The 18,447-nt window shown below is 41.5% G+C and overlaps 1 protein-coding gene across 4 annotated transcripts in view; it reads right to left on the minus strand.

The window, feature by feature from the left end:
- Positions 1–512: 512 nt before the first annotated feature.
- DOCK11 (dedicator of cytokinesis 11) overlaps positions 513–18,447 on the minus strand; it is a 199,830-nt gene continuing 181,895 nt past the window's right edge. For 3 of the 4 annotated variants that reach the window (XM_081792431.1, XM_081792430.1, XM_081792432.1), the window contains 6 exons: positions 18,131–18,277; positions 8,533–8,743; positions 7,958–8,148; positions 7,041–7,141; positions 5,376–5,514; positions 513–983 (listed from right to left, as the gene is read on the minus strand). In XM_081792431.1, coding sequence (XP_081648557.1) covers positions 861–983; positions 5,376–5,514; positions 7,041–7,141; positions 7,958–8,148; positions 8,533–8,743; positions 18,131–18,277 — 912 coding nt within the window. In that variant the 3' untranslated portion in view covers positions 513–860. The remainder of the gene's footprint in view (positions 984–5,375; positions 5,515–7,040; positions 7,142–7,957; positions 8,149–8,532; positions 8,744–18,130; positions 18,278–18,447) is intronic. The other variant, XM_081792433.1, reaches the window with a different exon arrangement.

The following is an 18,447-nucleotide window of genomic DNA, read 5'->3' on the forward strand; positions in this document are numbered from 1 at the left end:
AAACTGGAAAAAAAGAGTCATTACAAAATGCCTACCTGCCTCTGCTGCTTTGAAAGCTCTGAAGTTGCATAGGGTGCACTCACTGTAAATTCGCAGGAATGTTTTATCTAGCTTTGTGGATGGCCCCCGATGACGAAACCCTGGCAACAGATGCCGCCTTCCTAGGGAAACCTATGTCATATGTGAACCCTCGTCCTGCAAGTCGGAGAGAGCCCGCCTTGATTACCTACCCAGCTTCGCTGGATCAAAACTTGAAGGAAACGGTTAAGTGTTGGTATTTCTAGGTACAGCCTTTCCTTTTGCAAGTCTCCGCTTTAAGTAACAATTTTGTCTCCTTGAGCCTCGCCTTGACTGCCAGCAGGCAGGATTTCAAGTGCCCTCCCCACTTTGAAATATCCATGTTTTCTGGAAATCTGATCAATTTTGTGCTCTCCAAGGACTAGCATGATCATGCCGTGGGCTCCTCGTCAAGAAAAATGCTAAGTTCAAAGTATTGTTTCCTTCACTTCTAATTACAAATAAGTTTTACCTTTTATTGTGTTCCATTATACAATTTTACATAGTACCATGGTTACTGTAAGCGATAATTAAGCAAACTGAATTCACGTTGTTGAGCTCTGCTTCTCCGTATACAGATTTACCTAAAAAAGTACAAACCGAGCACAGTGGTGCAATTTACCAGGCACTTTCAAGTTGCTTAGATATTTACAAATATGTAAGCACCCTGTTTGAAAGCATGAAAATTTTGGTGTCAGGAAGAAACACTCCGTGTGTATCACATCTTTACATTGGAACGTTTGCACAGCTCCGCTCATTCCTGAGAAAGGTCAGTCTCGTTGTCACTTTACAGTTGCACGTCCTCATATTTCAGCAGTGTATCTTGGGGAACCATAACCTCTGTCACTCGACGTACCGCTAATGGCACAAAATACATGTAACGTGTTCCTCATCCAAGGGGAATGTATTGTGTCTTCTTGTAATATCTATAACAAACAAAAGAAACGTACGTGTTTATCACGAGGCATAATGGCCGCTGTCAAGAAAGTATGTGTATATGAAATTACAGGCATATTTCAATTTGTCACTGACACTTAGCTATTTAAAATGACATAAAACAGAAAGAGCAAAGGATAACGTTACCGACTTAAGTCTTCAAAGCTGTATTACAAAGGCCGCATATTAAAAAAGCAGAAAAGATCTGGTTACTCATTTGGAAAAACAAAAGACTGTGAAATGCAAAATTCAAGAAAAAGTGAGAGGTAATGCGATCTTGAAAATATTTTTTAACGAATACTCATAACAAGAGCTCTAAACAGTGGCTCTCAGAATCACCCGTAGGGCGTTTCAGACACACAGATACCCGTGCTCCTTCCCGAGAGACTTGGAAAATAATATCCAGTAAAGTCACAAGTGCGTATTTCTTTTCGAAAGATACCCTACAATTACATAAGCTGATCGATGCAGAGGATTTTTCATGGAAATGAAGAACTCCATGCATACAAAATATAAACTTTATATCCCATAAGTATATAAACATATATATTCATATTGATACAGATTTTTAAAAAATTTTTCCATTTTGTGTGACCAAAAGCAACAGAAAGCTCCTGCTTGGATTAGATGGAAGAAAAGAATACCATACACATCACATCTGACCTCCTTACTATGCGATCCCCACTGAGATCTCAAGCTTTCGATACTTGGTTCTCAAGTCAGCTTTTGAAAATTCAGTATTAAGCCCACAAACTGGTCTCTGGTGACAGCAATGAGTCACATCGTTTGTGTTGCTACAAATCACATCTTGTAGAAACTCCATAATAATTTCCTCTTACAAAATTTGTAACTCATGACACTAATCTGAGAGCCAAGCAGAGGTTGGAGGGATGACTAATTATTTATCCACACCTGTCAGATGTGATACGCCAATATGGGACTCATTGCGTAGAAAACAAAACATAGAGTTGGTAGGACTCTAACTCGTTAAGAAATCTGCAATTATGGGGCACCGGGGTGGCTCAGTCGGTTAAGCGTCCGACTCTTGATTTCGGCTCAGGTCATGATCTCATGATTTGTGAGATGGAGCCCCATGTCAGGCTCTGTGTTGACGGCTCAGAGGCTGCTTGGGATTCACTCTCTCCCTCTCTCTGTCCCTCCCCATTTTGCTCTCTCTCTCTCAAAAATAAACTTAAAAATGGATTTGCAATTAATAGTTTTTTAACTTTAGTTTTTTAAAAAATGTTTATTTATTTATTTTGAGAGAGAGAGAGAGAGGGAGTGCAAGTGTGGACAGAGAAGGGGCAGAGAGAGAGAGAGAGAGAGAGAGAGAGAGAGAGAGGGAGAGAGAGAATCCCAAGCAGGATCCATGCTGTCAGCATAGAGCCTGACAGGGGGCTCAATCTCACAAACCATGAGATCATGACCTGAGCCGAAATCAAGAGCTGGAGGCTTATACTGGATTCGACTCCTGAAATCATTATTGCACTATATGCTAACTTGGATGTAAATATAAATAAATACATACATACATACATACATAAATAAATAAATGAGTTGGAGGCTTAACCGACTGAGTCACCCAGGTGCCCCTGCAATTAATAGTTTTAAGATAATATAAATCCCCTTTTCAGAGTCCAAAGCTTGAAGAAGTTCTAAAAATAACTGTATATTGTGGTATACTGTAACAGATTATACCGAAAAGGGGCAAGGAATCTCCAGGCCATATATCTTTTGTCAAGTAATCATTTATGGAGCACAACAGAATAGTTTATATGTCACAACACAGCTACACTTTATTTTATTTTGTATTATTTTATTTTCCTTTGGGAAATAATGTGTGCCAAAGTGTGACTAAAAAAAAGGCTCTCTTTTATGGAGAAAAAAAAGGCTCTCTTTCCTTCTAATAGGAAAGCCTGAATTATAAAAACTCACTATAAAGTCAACATTTACTCAAAACGAGGCACACCTAAATATGATGCATTAGGACAGGACAGCTCACGTAAATATACACCAATAGAAACTAAGATTTTTCTTGGTTATCTATCAATGTATAATGTCAAGGATCTAAAATATAGGTCTCTACAACTAAATAAAATAGCCACGGCATATGGGAATTAAATGAGAGATGGGAAACAGGACAGCAGAGTTGTAAGATCCATACTTCAGGGGGAAAAGAACTTTATTACAGTGACTGCTCTAAATCTCTTGATCACCGTAATAGCAGTAAATTGAATAATTTGTTTTCGGTTTGAGTAATTTAGAGTTCAAGGCTAAGTCATGCAGTTGCATGCAAATCGAGTAACTGCAATAGACTATACTCTTAATTTAGGCTCAGGTCATGATCTCATGGTTTGTGGGTTCGAGCCCCACGATGGAGCCTGCTTGCGATTCTCTCTCCCTCTTCCCCTCCCCAGCTCTCTCTCAAAAAACAAAACAAAACAAAAAAAAAAAAAGGAAGAAGAAGAAAGAAAATGAGACTCCTGGTCATTCAATGCAACCTTGTGCTAACTAAATTTCCCACAGCCTTCCCTAAAGGGAAGCATACAAAATCAATTTGGAGAGGCAGAGCTTGATTCAAAGTCAACTAGCCTGTTTTCCTAGAAATATCTCTTCTTTTCCTCATCATTTCCATGCAGCTCTTTGGACACTAGCCACTGCTGGCTTATTTGTAAGTACACCCTTGGTGTGACAATCTCATCTGGGGGAATGCCTTCATCAAGCAATCACTGAAATGCAGCTACCAGGACAGAGAAGGTTCTGGAACCAGCTTTAAGAATGTGTTCTCAGGGTGCCTGGGTGGTGCAGTCAGTTAAGCGTCTGTTTGGCTCTGGTCATGGTCTCACGGCTCGTGGGTTCAAGTTCTGCATCCAGCTCAAGAGCCTGCTTTGGATTCTGCGCCCCCCTCCACCCCTCCCCCGGTCACAGTCTGTCTCTCTCTCTCTCAAAAATAAATAAACATAAAAAAATTAAAAAAGAAAAAAAAAAGAATGTGTTCTCTAAAGAAGGGTTGTAGTTTCCCTTGTTTCTTTTAAGAAGTCTTAATTTCTTAAAAATTCAGAGTCTGAAGAATTTCTGAAGCAAATATTTATCTTATTGGGTGTTTTCATTAGTAAGGATATGAAGGTGACTTTAATAATAAGCTTACTAGGCTCAGTCACTGAGGGACGAGACCATAATGCTAAGACTTTTACAAACATGTTGAAGATGTTAAAATACTTAAAGTAACAATCCATGTATACAGTGGTCAGGGTTCTGGCATAAAAATTCTGACGTTTAGGGGCACCTGGGTGGCTCAGTCGGTTGAGCGTCCGACTTCAGCTCAGGTCACGATCTCAAGGTTCGTGAGTTCAAGCCCCACATTGGCCTCTGGGCTGTCAGTGCAGAGCCTGCTTCGGATCCTCTGTCTCCCTCTCTCTGCCCCTCCCCTGCTTGCGCTTTCTCAGAAACACATAAACTTAAAAAAAAACAACCTAGGAATACTCTGGCTTTAAGATAAATAGACGTATAAAAGTCCTAACAACTTAATTATGACGTAATGTGGCTGGAAGTGGCAAACAGGTCTCGACTTCCCTATTTTTTAGGTTGTGGTTTTAATAAAGTAGCTGCAATTGTCAGGAACACTTAGTCATAGATGAAAATGCTAAGAAGTTTTATGAAAACAGAGTTTTGGGTAGGCTGTTCAGGCATTAAGACAATTCTCGGGTTTTAGAAGCCTCTCAGAACATCACCTAAACTATAGTTTCTTATGGCTGAGACAGGGATATTCTTTTTTTTTTTTTTTAAGTGTTTTTTTTATTTTATTTTTGACAGAGAGAGAGAGAGAGACAGAGCATGAGTGGGGGAGGGGCAGAGAAAGAGGGGGAGACACAGAATCCGAAGCAGGCCCCGGGCTCTGAGCTGTCAGCCCAGAGCCCGACGCGGGGCTCGAACTCACAGACCGCGAGATCATGACCTGAGCCGAAGTCGGACGCTCAACCGACTGAGCCACCCAGGTGTTTTTTTTTTTTTTTTTTTTTTAAAAGACAGGGATATTCTTTTAGGGATTTGCCTCCTGTGCTCATCATTTCACTTCTTGAGAGACTCTTACCCATGTTTACAGTAGAGCAGGTCAGATTTGCTCAGCTCATTACTTCCAATAGCACTGTGGCCCAAAGAACAAAATGGCTAATTACCGATAATTGCTTTAGCAACTGCTTCAGATAATGACTTCCAATGCCATTTGCATTATATCATTGAAACGATTAAAGACAGTAGGAGCAAATGTGAAAATACCGACGGGATCATTTCAAGGGAATACATTTCGAACTAACAGGATTCGGCTAAGTAACACTTCAGGGGCCCCAGATCGTGTTTTCATTTTCAACCACCCTAAGACTTGCCTGCTCGTGGATAATGTCAGACAATTCTTTTACCATGTCTCTGAAATTTGACTTTAGCCCTTCATGGTATTCAATTTGATCCTCTTTAATTAGCCGCTCATTTAGTTCAAGCGCAAGGCTGCATGCCTGTATGAATTTCCTGTAGACAAAAAGCAAAGACAATAAGGGTTTCGTCATTTATTCCTACAAAGTCTCATGGACCATCAATTTGATATTCACTTTAACCATGGCTTGCCTAGAAGGAAAATTAGAATCCTGTATTTGCTCACTGCTACTCTTTGCTGATGCCACTTCCTAAGTCTGAAATACCTTTTCCTTTCTTTCCCACCTTTCCCTTCTGGTTTCTTACTTTCTTTAAAACCTGGCTCAAAACGCAGGCCTTCTAGAAAGCCTATTTGCTCAGTCACTTGATCTTGTATCAGCTAACGTTATTGTGCTCACGTTAATTTGCATGTGTAGATGAGTCGTGCATTCAATTCAAAAGTAATTTATCTGGGGTTAGTATGTACCCAGTACAGTACTGGGTGCTACAGGTGAGAGTTATCTGCCCTGTGCTGGGAGCGGGGACAAAGATTGCGGGGGCGGGGAGGAGTGAAATCGGTGAAGGAGATTGAGAGGTACAAAAACTTGTTATAAAATGAATAAGTCACAGAGATGAAAAGTACAGCATAGGCAATGTAGTCAATAATGTTGTAATAACGTTGTATGGTGACAGATGGTGTGACCGTACTTCCCGCGGGGAGCACTGAGTAATATATAGAATTGTCAAATCAGTGCGTCATAGGCCTGAAACTAATAACACTGAGTGTCAACTACACTTCAATAATTTTAAAAAAGTGGGGACAGTTGATGACTCATCGTAAAAGTCTTTCTCCATCATTTCATGTGTTTATATATTTAAATGTCCACAATCGGGGTGCAGGTCTTAGGGGGCAAAGTACCTCATTGCCCATTTGCTTTGTATCCCTATCATAGCAACTAGTAGAATCTTTCTGCGCATGCCAGGCATTAATAAATACTGGTGAATGAGTGATTACTGGTTACTCTGCAACCTGGAAGGGCTGAGAACACACAGACAGGAAAAGTAAATGAAATTAAATCGGCAGCAAACGAGTGGATAAGTTCTCTTTCTCCTTGGTGTGTTTTACTCAACCCATCTCTCTTATTCTGAATATAAACTCTACATATTAAACAGATTTGTAATGCAAGACCATTCAGACATGCCTGGGGATGCTCAACTCAAGCCCTGGACCAGCAGAATCCCAATTGGAACTAAGAACACAAGATAGGAGGGGCGCCTGGGTGGCTCAGTCGGTTGAGCGTCCGGCTTCGGCTCAGGTCACGATCTCACGGTTCCTGAGTTCGAGCCCCACGTTGGGCTCTGTGCTGACGGCTCAGAGTCTGGAGCCTGTTTCGGATTCTGTCTCCCTCTCTCTCTCTCTGCCCCTCCCCTGCTCTTGCTCTGTCTCTCTCTCTCTCAAAAAATAAACACTAAAAAGAAATTAAAAAAAAAAAAAAGTACCATTAGAGGGTCACTTAGCTATTGTAAAAAAGAACAGAATGTCTTTTTTTGGAAGGATACCATTTGGTGAATATTTTGGTTTCTATGAAGAAGAAAATGGAGTAAAAGATAGAGGTCTAAAGGGAAAATGACAAAGCACTTACCTAAACATGTCTTTCAACTCATTTACTTTCTTTGGTGGATACTTGCTAGCTTGACTATCATTTAAGAAAGCTCTTGCATATGCTAATGGACCAGCATTTACCTAAATTACAAAGGGAGAAAAATAAGAGAGTTGTTAGAATGTAATCAAAAAGAAACGTCTACATTTCTCTCTTATTTTTTTAAGATTTTATTTATTTATTTTTTTAAGGAATCTCTACACCCGACATGGGGCTTGAACTCACAACTCCAAGATCAACAGTCAAGATCAAGAGTCGCACACTCCACTGACTGAGCCAGCCAGGTGCCTCTGCACTTCTCCTTAAAAAAAAAACAAAACAAAAAAATCCCTGGGGCGCCTGGGTAGCTCAGTCGGTTGAGCCTCTGACTTTGGCTCAGGTCATGATCTTGCACTCTGTCAGTTCGAGCCCCGTGTCGGGTTCTGTGCTGACAGCTGGGAGCCTGAAGGCTGCTTTGGATTCTGTTGTCTCTATCTCTCTCTGTCCCTCCCCGACTCATGCTCGTGCTCTCTCTTTCTTAAAAGAAATAAAAATTAAAAAGCCCCCTCGATGCATTAAAAATCTGTACCTGAGAACCATATTTACTATTCTTGCTATAAGCTTATTCAAAAAAAATGACTAAAGCCAATAATCTGCAAAGATGATATTCCAGTAAGGTACTTAATGACTTCTGCTGTGTAAATACAGAGCTTGGCTGCAGTCAGAGGAGTTTATGTTAAGGTCTTCTGCCATAACGCAAATTTTATGGCTGCTGAACATTTTTTTCGGTTAATTGAAAACTGCACAGGTGTTTGCACTCAGTAAGCGCAGAACACACACTGAGGTTCATGCTTGCTCTGTGCCCTCAGGAAAGCAAGCCTATCGAGAAACGTTTAAGACGTATTCAGCCACCGACATACCTGCACTGAGACACAACCCTGCAATTTCAGCTGCAGCTGAATCATGTCCACGTCGGCAGAGGAGCAAAGTTTTTTCAGCTCTGCCGTCTTATCTTTGATCTCATCAGTCGCGACATCGATGGGCTTTAAATGAATCTGCTGCTCATAGTTTATAGGGATCCTCTTCTTCACATACGGAAAGGAGTTTGAAGCTGTTAAAATGTTCAGATTGGTTGTGGTTACCTTTAAAAAATGATCCGTTCCAACGGCCAAGTCAAAGGAAAAAAAAACAATCCATGATGCTTAATTGCCCCCACCATGCTTTCTCTAGAAAGTACCGTAGGGTATCAGAAAGCACCGCAGTACTTCAGGATTGAGGGGGAAATTCTTTTTATCAGATACCCTAGAGCAATCGTGAATTACATATGGGGAAACTCTGGTATATGACATTGCCATGTCTGTGCAAGCTAGTGACAGAACAGCAGAAAAATGAAGGATGAAAATTTCAGTTCACACCTGCCTGCTGGCCACCTGCTACTTGTGTGTATCAAAAAGAAGCAAGTCAAACAAATGTTATCTCGCCAGGTCCTACTTACTGGTCAAGATGGTGCGGCGTTTACACTGTTCTTCTATGCAGCCTTGCTTTTTGCCTGATAATGTATACGGAGCTTCAAAAACAAATCTGTTGATATTATGGTTTCTTTCAAACTCGGTCTTTCTTTCTGTGAGTTCTTTGTCATCAAAGTAGGGCTTCACGTAAGTGACTTGGATATGAGCATATTTTGGATCGAGATCTTTAGCGTTCACCTATCAAGTAAGAAAGTTTGGCTTTTTTTATTCAACGGAAGGGAAGAGCGGGTACAGGTAAGATAATAAACTCCTTGGAGATTACTTGAGGAACCCTGTCATTAGGATTGTGCTCCCAAGTGAATACACACCTGGAGGAGAGCTTTATTCTTTTCGTAAGGATCATTTCCTCCTGATTGTAAAGAAGTTACAGAAACTTACACGGAAATTATAGAAATGTAGGAAGATAATATAAATTGCAATCCTACCACTCAGCAAGGACCGTCGTTCACATTTTCACGGATTTCCTTTCTTTTTTTACTTTTTATTTTTTTATTTTTTATTTTTTATTTTTTAATATATGAAATTTACTGTCAAATTGGTTTCCATACAACACCCAGTGCTCATCCCAAAAGGTGCCCTCCTCAATACCCATCACCCACCCTCCCCTCCCTCCCACCCCCCATCAACCCTCAGTTTGTTCTCAGTTTTTAACAGTCTCCACGGATTTCCTTTCAATCTGTACTCTGTGCACACACATTTACAAAGCTGAGGTCACACTAGATGCTGTTTCATATTCTGATTCTTTAAAAATACATGACAATGGTTAACTGTACATTTGAATTCTACCTCCATAAAAATAAGATTCTGGAGAGGATTCTGAGAAGGTAGGAGAGCACCAGAAATCTATCTTCCTACTTAGGCAACATTTACACGGGCAGAATCTGTCTGCTCTATTTTGGAACTCTGGAGTCCACTGAAAGCTTGTAACTTGTAGGGGAAGGCCTGGACGGAAAATCGCAGTTAGGCTTGATTTTTGTCAATTTCAGCTCTTGGCACGACGGTAGCTACCCGTATCCTACCCCTCAGCCCCATGGCAGGCAGCTGTGCACATGTTCCCAAAACAGCTTGCAGGAGCCAGGGTGGGCAAGAAGGACCCTGTCTTCCAAATATTGGGGATCTGTGCTCTGACTGCTGTTTCTGATTATAGAGGTACAAAGAGGATACAGCCATTTTCATTATAATCCCCCACCCCTGGCTGAACTGACTTCCAGAGGATTTTTAAGTTTGTTTGTTTATTTTGAGAGAGAGAGAGAGAGAGAGAGAGCGCACACATGTGTGCAAGTAGGGGAGGGGCAGAGAGAGAGAGGGAGAGACGGAATCCTAAGCAGGCTCCAGGCTCTGAGCTGTCAGCACAGAGCCCGACACAGGGCTTGAACTCACAAACCATGAGATTATGACCTGAGCTGAGATCAACAGTTGGAGGCTTAACCAACTGAGCTACCCAAGTACCCCTGACTTCCAGGGGATTTAAAAGATCTCTCCCCTTTATTTTTCTTTTTCCCTCTTGGGAGCCAGACATTGAAGACTAGGGCACTCAAAATCAACTGCATAGAGGAGAGAAGTGAGAAACTCACTACACATGCCCAGGGGAAGGTGCAGGTTCAGAAAAGACCCGAGAAGACCCTGAATTTAGGCAGATCCGTGATACAGAGACAGCCTACGACAATTAAAACAAAACCCAGCAAATCCTGGAAGAGGGGGAGAATCTGATTTCTGGAATGATCACAGGATCAGATCCAAATGTACAGTTTTCAACAAGAAAAAAAAAAATCACCAGGCATCTAAAGAAACAGGAACATGGCACATTCGGAGGGGAAAAATAAACCAATGGACACTTGTCTCCCCAAAAAGACCTGATAGCAGACCTACTAGAAAAAAACTTTAAAATAACTGTCTTGATGATCAAAGAACTAAAGGGAGCTGTGGAGAAAGTCAAGAAAACAATGTATGAACAAATGTCAACATCAATCAAGAGGTAGGAAACCTAACCAATTTTTGGAGCTGGAAAGCACGATAAATAAAATGAAAATTCACTAGGGGGATTCAAAGGCAGACTTGAGCGGACAGAAGTAATCGTCACAGAACCTGAAGATATGACAATCACGAGGAACATCACCCCGTGGACCAACATACACACTGTAGGAGTCCTGGAAAGGAAAAGAGATGAAAAGAGGCAGAGGTAATAGTTGAAGAAATAATGGGTGAAAACTTCCCAAATTTGATAAAAGGCAGGAGTATAAACATCCAAGAAGATTCTGAGTAGGGTACGTCAAAGAGACCCACACTGAGCCACGTTAAAACCAAACTGTCAAAGAGTTTTGGAAGAATCAAGAGAGAAGCAACTCATCACACATAATAAGGAAGTCTCAATACGATGATCAGATTTCTTATCAGAAACTTTGGAGGCCAGAAGGCAGTGGGTGAGTGTAGTCAAAGCGCTAAAGAAAAAAAATCTGTCAACCAAGAATTCTGCATTTTTTAAAAAAAATTTTTAAGTTTATCTATTTTTGACAGAGACAGAGTGCGAGCATGAGCTGGGGAGGGGCAGAGAGAGAGGGAGACACAGAATCCGAAGCAGGCTCCAGGCTCCGAGCTGTCGGCACAGAGCCCGACGCGGGGCTCGAACCCACGAACCATGAGCTTGTGACCCGGGCCGAAGTCGGACGCTCAACCGACGGAGCCACCCAGGCGCCCCAGAATTCTGTATTTGACAGAACTGTCCTTGAAAGTGGGAAAGAAATGAAGATAGTCCTCAGTAAAGAAAAGCTGAGGGAGTTTGTTGCCACTAGAACCGTCCTACGTGAGATGCCACAGGAAGTCTTGCAGCTAGAGATGAAAGGACACCAGACGGTAACCTGAAGCGGCGTGAAGAAATAAAGATCTCAGTAAAGGTAAATCCGTGGGCAATTATAATAGCTAATGTTATTGTGACAATGGCATGTAACTCCATTTTTTGCTTTCTACATAATTTAAGGGACAAATACATTAAAAAATTACTGGTCTAAAAGCTAGTATTGTTGCAATTTTGGCTTGTAACTTAAAAATTTCGTTTTCTACAGAATTTAAGAGACTGACGTATTAAATCATTAGCTTATGGTTTGGGGACACACAAAACATGTAATTCTACAACATCACCAACAGAAAGGGGTAGGGAAGGAGCTGTTAAAGAAGCAGATTTCTTGGTATGTTATGGAAATTAAACTGGTATAAATTCGAATTAGAGTGGTATGACTTTAGGATGTTAAATATCATCCCCATGAAAACCATAAAAATATACTTAAAGGATACAGTCAGAAGGAAATGGGAGACAAATGTAACCATTCCACTGTAAAAAAAAATCAATTAAACCAAAAGAAGACAGTAATGCAAAAAAATGAGGGACAAAAAAGCTATAAGGCACATAAGAAAACAAATAGCAGAAGGAAAGAACTCTCTCCTTATCAGTAATTACTTGAAATGTAAATGGATTAAAATGTAATCAAAAGGGAGATTTGCAGAATGGATAAGAAATTATGATCCAACTATGTGTGGTCTACAAGAGATTTATTTTAGGTCCAAAGACACACATGGGCTGAAAGTGAAAAACAGAAAAAGATATTCCATGCATACAGTAACCAAAAGAGAGCAGGAGTGAATATACTAATATTGAACAAAGTAGACTTTAAATTTTAAAAGGTCACAAGAGACAAAAAAAGGACACTGTACAGTGATAATAGGTGCAATACAGCAAGAAGATAAAACAATCATAAACATCTACACATCTAATAACAGACCATCAAAACATATAAAGCAAAAATTGACAGAGTGCAAAGGAGAAACAGTTTTACAGTAATACTTGGGACGCTGTAGCACCCCACTCTCAATACCAGATACAGCAAGCAGACAGAAGGTAAGTAAGGAAGTAGGGGACCTGAACAACACACTTAACCAACTACATCTCACAGACATACACAGAACACTCTACTCAGCGATAATATGCATTCTTCTCAAGTGTACATGGGACATTTTCCAAGATAGGTTGTATGTTAGGCCACAAATGAGTCTCAATAGATTCAAAAAGACAGATACCATAGAAAGTATCTTCTCTGACCGTGAAGGGATGAAGTTAGAAGTCAATAACAGAAGTAAAATAGGACAGTTCATAATTTTGTGGAAGTTAAACACTTAAAAATCAACGGTTCAAAGAAAAACAATCACAAGGGAAGTTGGGACATACTTAGAGTGTAATGAAAATGAAATCACAACATACCGAAGCTTACAGGACACAGAAAAAGCAGCGCTAAGGAGGAGACTTAATAGTTGTAAACACAACATTACAAAACAGGAAAGGTCTTAAATCAACAACATGACTTTACAACTTAAGGAACTAGAAAGAGAGGAACTAAACCCAAAGCTAGCAGAAGGAAGGACATAAAGGTGAAGCAGAGATTAATGAAATAGAAAATAGGAAAATAGAGAAAAGCAATGAAACCAAAGGTCAGTTCTTTGAAAAGATCAATGAAGTTGACAAATCTTTAACTAGATGGACTAAGAAAAAAAAGGACACTCAAAATTGCTAAAATAGGAACTGAAAATAAGGACATCACTACCAAATCTACAGAAATAAAAAAGATTGTAAGAGTGCTATGCACAACTGTATGCCATCAAATGAAATAACCTAGACGAAATGAACAAATTCCTAGAAACACACAGCCTACCAAGACTAAACCATGAAAACAAAATAGAAAACTCTGAATAGCGCTATAACTAGTGAGGAGATTGAATCCATAATCAAACATTTTCGGATGGAAAAAAAGCTCTGACCTGATGTCTTCACTGATGAAGTCTACCAAACACTTAAAGAAGAACTACCACCAATTCTCAGACTCTTCTAAGAAACTGAAGAGGGGGGAACACGCCCTGACTCATTCTGTGATGTCAGCATTACTCTGAAACCAAAGCCAGACAAAGAAAATCTACAGACTAGCATCCCTTACGAACGCTGCTGCAAAAATCCTCGACAGAATATTGGCAAACAGAATTCCACGGCATATTAAAAAGGATTATATGCCATGACCAAGTAGGATCTACTCCTGGAATGCAAGGATGGTTCAACACATGAAAGTCAATCAATGTAAATACAACCACATAAATAGAATAAAGGGGGAAAAAACTACATGATCACCTTAATTGATGCAGCACATGCATTTGACAAAATTCAGCATCCTCTCATAATAAAAATACTCAACAAGCCAGGAGTAGAAGGGATTTTTCACAGTCTGATCAAGGGCCACTATGAAAAACCCAGAGAGAATGTTATACTCCATGCTGAGAGGCTGAAAGCTTTTCCTCTAAGATCAGGAATAAAGCAAGGAGGCCTGCTTTTGCCACTTCTATCCAACACGGTGCCGGAAGCTCCAGTGAACTGCACACGTAAGGATGGTGAGAGCAGTAAATTAATTCTACGCTACGTGTACATGCAGCAAAAAGCGTATTATACTGATCACAGTTCTATATGGCCATCAACATGACTTTTTTTTAATTTTTTTTAACATTTATTTATTTTTGAGACAGAGAGAGACAGAGCATGAACAGGGGAGGGCAGAGAGAGAGGGAAACACAGAATCTGAAACGGGCTCCAGGCTCTGAGCTGTCAGCACAGAGCCAGACGCAGGGCTCGAACTCACGGACCATGAGATCATGACCTGAGCCGAAGTTGGACGCTTAACCGATCAAGCCACCCAGGCGCCCCATGACTTTTAATGGATATATGAATGCACATGATTTATTGGATCGGTCCCTCATCAAGAGAGTCTTTGGTTGTTTCCCAATGTTTTGCTATTGCAAAGAATGCTCTGATGAACATCCCCGTATTTAAAACTATGTGCGTTTTTTTTTTTTCTGACTTAGTCCTCAGGGTCAATTCCTAGAAGTTGCTCCGTTAAAAGATTTACCTGGTTTTAAGGATTTTGATATATATTACACAATTACCCTACAGAAAAGCCTACCGGTTTGTACATCCACAAGAAGTGACTGACGTTGGAAGAGGGGGTACTCTTGACTACATTAATCCTACCTTAGGTCCTCCCGTCCTTCGAAGGGGACCACAGGAAAGAATGGTTCTCTTCCAGAGACATAAAATTATGGTAGTTATGGGCCCTTTCATGAAGAGTCTATATTCCATGTTTATATTCTGCTGGAGGCAAAACTCAGAACTGTCCGTGCTGGACTTTCCACCTGTGGGCTCTAGATACCCTCCCCTCTATCAGTCTCCCCATGAACCTGACACTATGCCCAAGCCCCTCTCTCAGTGTTCTCTCAACTCAACTGGCTTGTGACTTGAGTGTTGAGGACTCTGTCAGTGTCGTTGCCATTTACGATGGGCCTGGTTCTGTGTTTTGTGTAGAAAGCAAACATTGAAACAAACAAAAGAGACAACAAAAACCTCTCTGGAAACAGTCTCTGTATCCTTTTTTTTTTTTCTCCCCACATATACGGGAGATGGCCAGGAGATACAAAGTTCCTTAGCTTCTTTTAGCTTCTCCAAATCCATTCTATCTGTTCTTACGTAAATATCTAAAAGCCTGTATCTGGAAATCTTAATCTTTTTTCTCCCAGTACACAGCTAGATTTCTCGACAGAGAACACACTGGTGGTTGCCAGAGGGGAGAAGGGTGGGGGGCAAATGGGCAAAATGGGTAAGGGGAGTGGGAGATACAGGCTTCCAGCTATGGAGTGAATAATCAGGGGAATAAAAGGCACAGCACAGGGAGTACAGCCGATGGCATTGCAGTAGCTTGTACGGTGACCGACGGTAGCTGCCCTGGTGGTGAGCACAGCGTAACATACCGAGAGGTTGAGTCACTATGTTGCACACTCGAAACTAAAGTACCATCGTGTGTCAACCACACTCAGAAAAAGTAAGCTAGATTCCTCCTAAGAGGCACCTCAGGAGATAGGTGAGGTAATTATCTGGGCTAAGACAAAACACAGAAGGGAAATACACAAAAAAGAGGTCAAGCCTGATTTTAACCTTATAAAAGTAAAATATGTACATGGTAAAACATTCAGGGGGGCCTGGGTGGCTCAGTCGGTTAAGCGTCCGACTTCGGCTCAGGTCATGATCTCACGGTTCGCGGGTTCGAGGCCCGCGTCGGGCTCTGTGCTGACAGCTTGGAGCCGGGAGCCTGCTTCGGGCTCTGTGTCTTCCTCTCTTTCTGCTCCTCCACAGCTCACACTCTGTCTCTTTCTCTCTCAAAAATGAATAAATGTTAAAAAAATTAAAAAAAAAAAAAAAACAACCACATTCAAACAGTACACAAGGGTATAGAGGAAAAGTCGAAAATTTCTTTCTATGTAAGATTCTAGTCCCTCTCTTCAGGGGTAAGCATGGTTAACAATTTTATATGTATCATTCCGGAAATTTCCTAAGTATATACAAGTTATTGTGAATATCAATGTTTGCACAAATGTGATCATCCTATCCATGACATCCTGCACCTCACCTTCCCCCCCCCCCAATAAAGTATCTTGATAGTTTCAAACCAACACTTAGAAATCTATCTCAATTAAAAAATTTTTTTTTAATGTTTAATTTTGGAGAGCGCGCGAGCGTGAGTGGGGGAGGGGCAGAGAGAGACAGAGACAACAGAATCTGAAGCAGGCTCCAGGCTCTGAGAGGTCAGCACAGAGCCCGACGCGGGACTCGAACTCACGAACCATGAGATCGTGACCTGAGCCGCAGTCGGACGCTTAACCGACTGAGCCACCCAGGCGCCCCTATCTCAATTTTTTAATGCATAGGTTGCCACATCCATTATAGGGATAATACCATTTCTTTAGCCATATGGACGTTTAGATGGCTTCCCGGTTTTTGCTACATAAACCTTGCAGCAATGACCACCTTTAATCACACATCTTTATGGTAGCGAACACCCACAAGATAAAATCTTAAAGGTGACCTTATTGGGTCCAAGGAAACGCAGGTTTTGAAATATTAGAAAACCTCGCCAAACGGTTCTTCAAACGGTCCGTGCCCTCCAGCGGAGTTTGTTCTTTGGCAAGGTAAAAGAGTGTTTTTAATTTTCACTTTCACGCATGAAGAAAGAAAAAAGGAACTTGCAAGCAACTGCTTATTATGTCTGTTGTCTACGGAGAAGGACTAAAATATTGTGCCTACAAATAACGTCAGGGGCCCAGCTGCCCGATGGTGCTTTTCCGCTAGCCCTCATGAGCCAGGTTTTCACGGGCAGCTTAGAGTAGGAAACTGCACATGCTGTTCAGCAAGCCTGGCTTTCCATTAACTTTCCATTTATAGTATCAGTTATGTGGCAGTGAGCCTAAGACTATCTGGCTGCAAGGAGCTAAAATCTTCCGTTGTCTTAACTTAATAAGACACCACAAAAATAGTGAAGCTGATAAGAGGTAGAGAGGTTTTGCCAAATATTAATGAATTCCAAATCTACTGGCCTATCAACTTTTACATGTCTAAGGCATACGGTCAAGATAAAAGCATCTCCAAGAGAGACAGGTGAGTCTCCAAGGGGAAGACATCGTTTTCTTTTCTTTTTTCCCTTTGAGAGAGAGAGAAAGAGGGCGCAGTGGGCGAGCAGCAGAGAGAGAGAGAGAAAGAAAGAGAGAGAGAATCCCACAAAGGGCAGAGAGAGAGAGAGAGAGAAACAGGCCTCACCCGAAGTGGGACTCAAACTCACGAACCGTGAGATCGTGACCTGAATCAAAGTCAGATGCTTAACTGACTGAGCCACCCAGGTGCCCGACATCATTTTCGGGGTAGGCCAGGATGTGTCTTTACCGTGGCCGTGAGCTTTCCACTCTGGCAATGCTACCTACTAGCCGCTAAGCCACTTGCATCAGAGTCGCTCGGTAAATACTGCCGTGGTCTGCAGATCCTGAACCGTGTAGGCCCCTTCCTACCTTAGACACCAGCTCTCGTTCTGGGCACACCAGTGGTGACTAAGAACGGTCAGGCAGTCCCACTGTGCTTTTCCAAAAGTCTGCCTAGAGGAAACTATGCGTCTCTAGCAGGGAGCCTGTCTTGCTAGAATCTTTCTCATCCTGGCCTGGCAAGGCCTGCTGGGACGGATACCCTTTAGAGCAAGTCTCAAGGGATCTCTCCTAAATGTACTTCATTGCAAACGTAACTACCAAACTAAGGATATTTTATAACAAAATGCACTTAAAGCCCCTGTCCTTTCTCTCTTTTTTTTTTTAATTAAAAAAAATGTTTATTTATTTTTGAGAGAGAGAGAGAGAGGGAGAATGTGAGCAGGGGAGGGGCAGAGAGAGAAGGAGAGACAGAATCCGAAGCCGGCTCCAGGCTCTGAGCTGGTGGCACAGAGCCTGACGTGGGCTCGAACTCACGAACCGTGAGATCATGACCTGAGCTGAAGTCGGACGCTTAACCTACTGGGCCACCCAGGCGCCCCTCCTGTCCTTTCTTTCAATATCTGGACAGGCTCTATTTCCAAACTTCTCCCCCACCAGCCAGAAAAGGAAAGAGTCAGGAGCGGTGTAGCATGCTTGGAACTAACAAATAATGATTTCAAAATGCAGGGTCTATGTTACCTTGTCTGAATCCTGAATTATTTTAACATTCTCTGTACCAAATTTTTCACCATAAAGTTTAACGAGTCTCAGGGAAATCTCCGAGAGGCCGGTGAGCTTGGGTTCTTTATAGATGTACTCCTTCCCATCCTCTTCTTCAAAAAAAGACTATGGCAAAGTGAAACACACAATCACTTACAAATAGCACGAGCCGGCACGGCATTTACAGAAAATGCACGAGATAACTAGCAATAACATGCTTGAAATACATTTTAAGCGGTACCAAAAGCCACATGGCACGTACTGACCCTTTCAACTTCAAATAAATATGAATTTCC

Source organism: Panthera onca, chromosome X (assembly GCF_046562875.1).
Source record: "Panthera onca isolate mPanOnc1 chromosome X, mPanOnc1 haplotype 2, whole genome shotgun sequence".
Lineage (NCBI taxonomy): Eukaryota > Metazoa > Chordata > Mammalia > Carnivora > Felidae > Panthera > Panthera onca.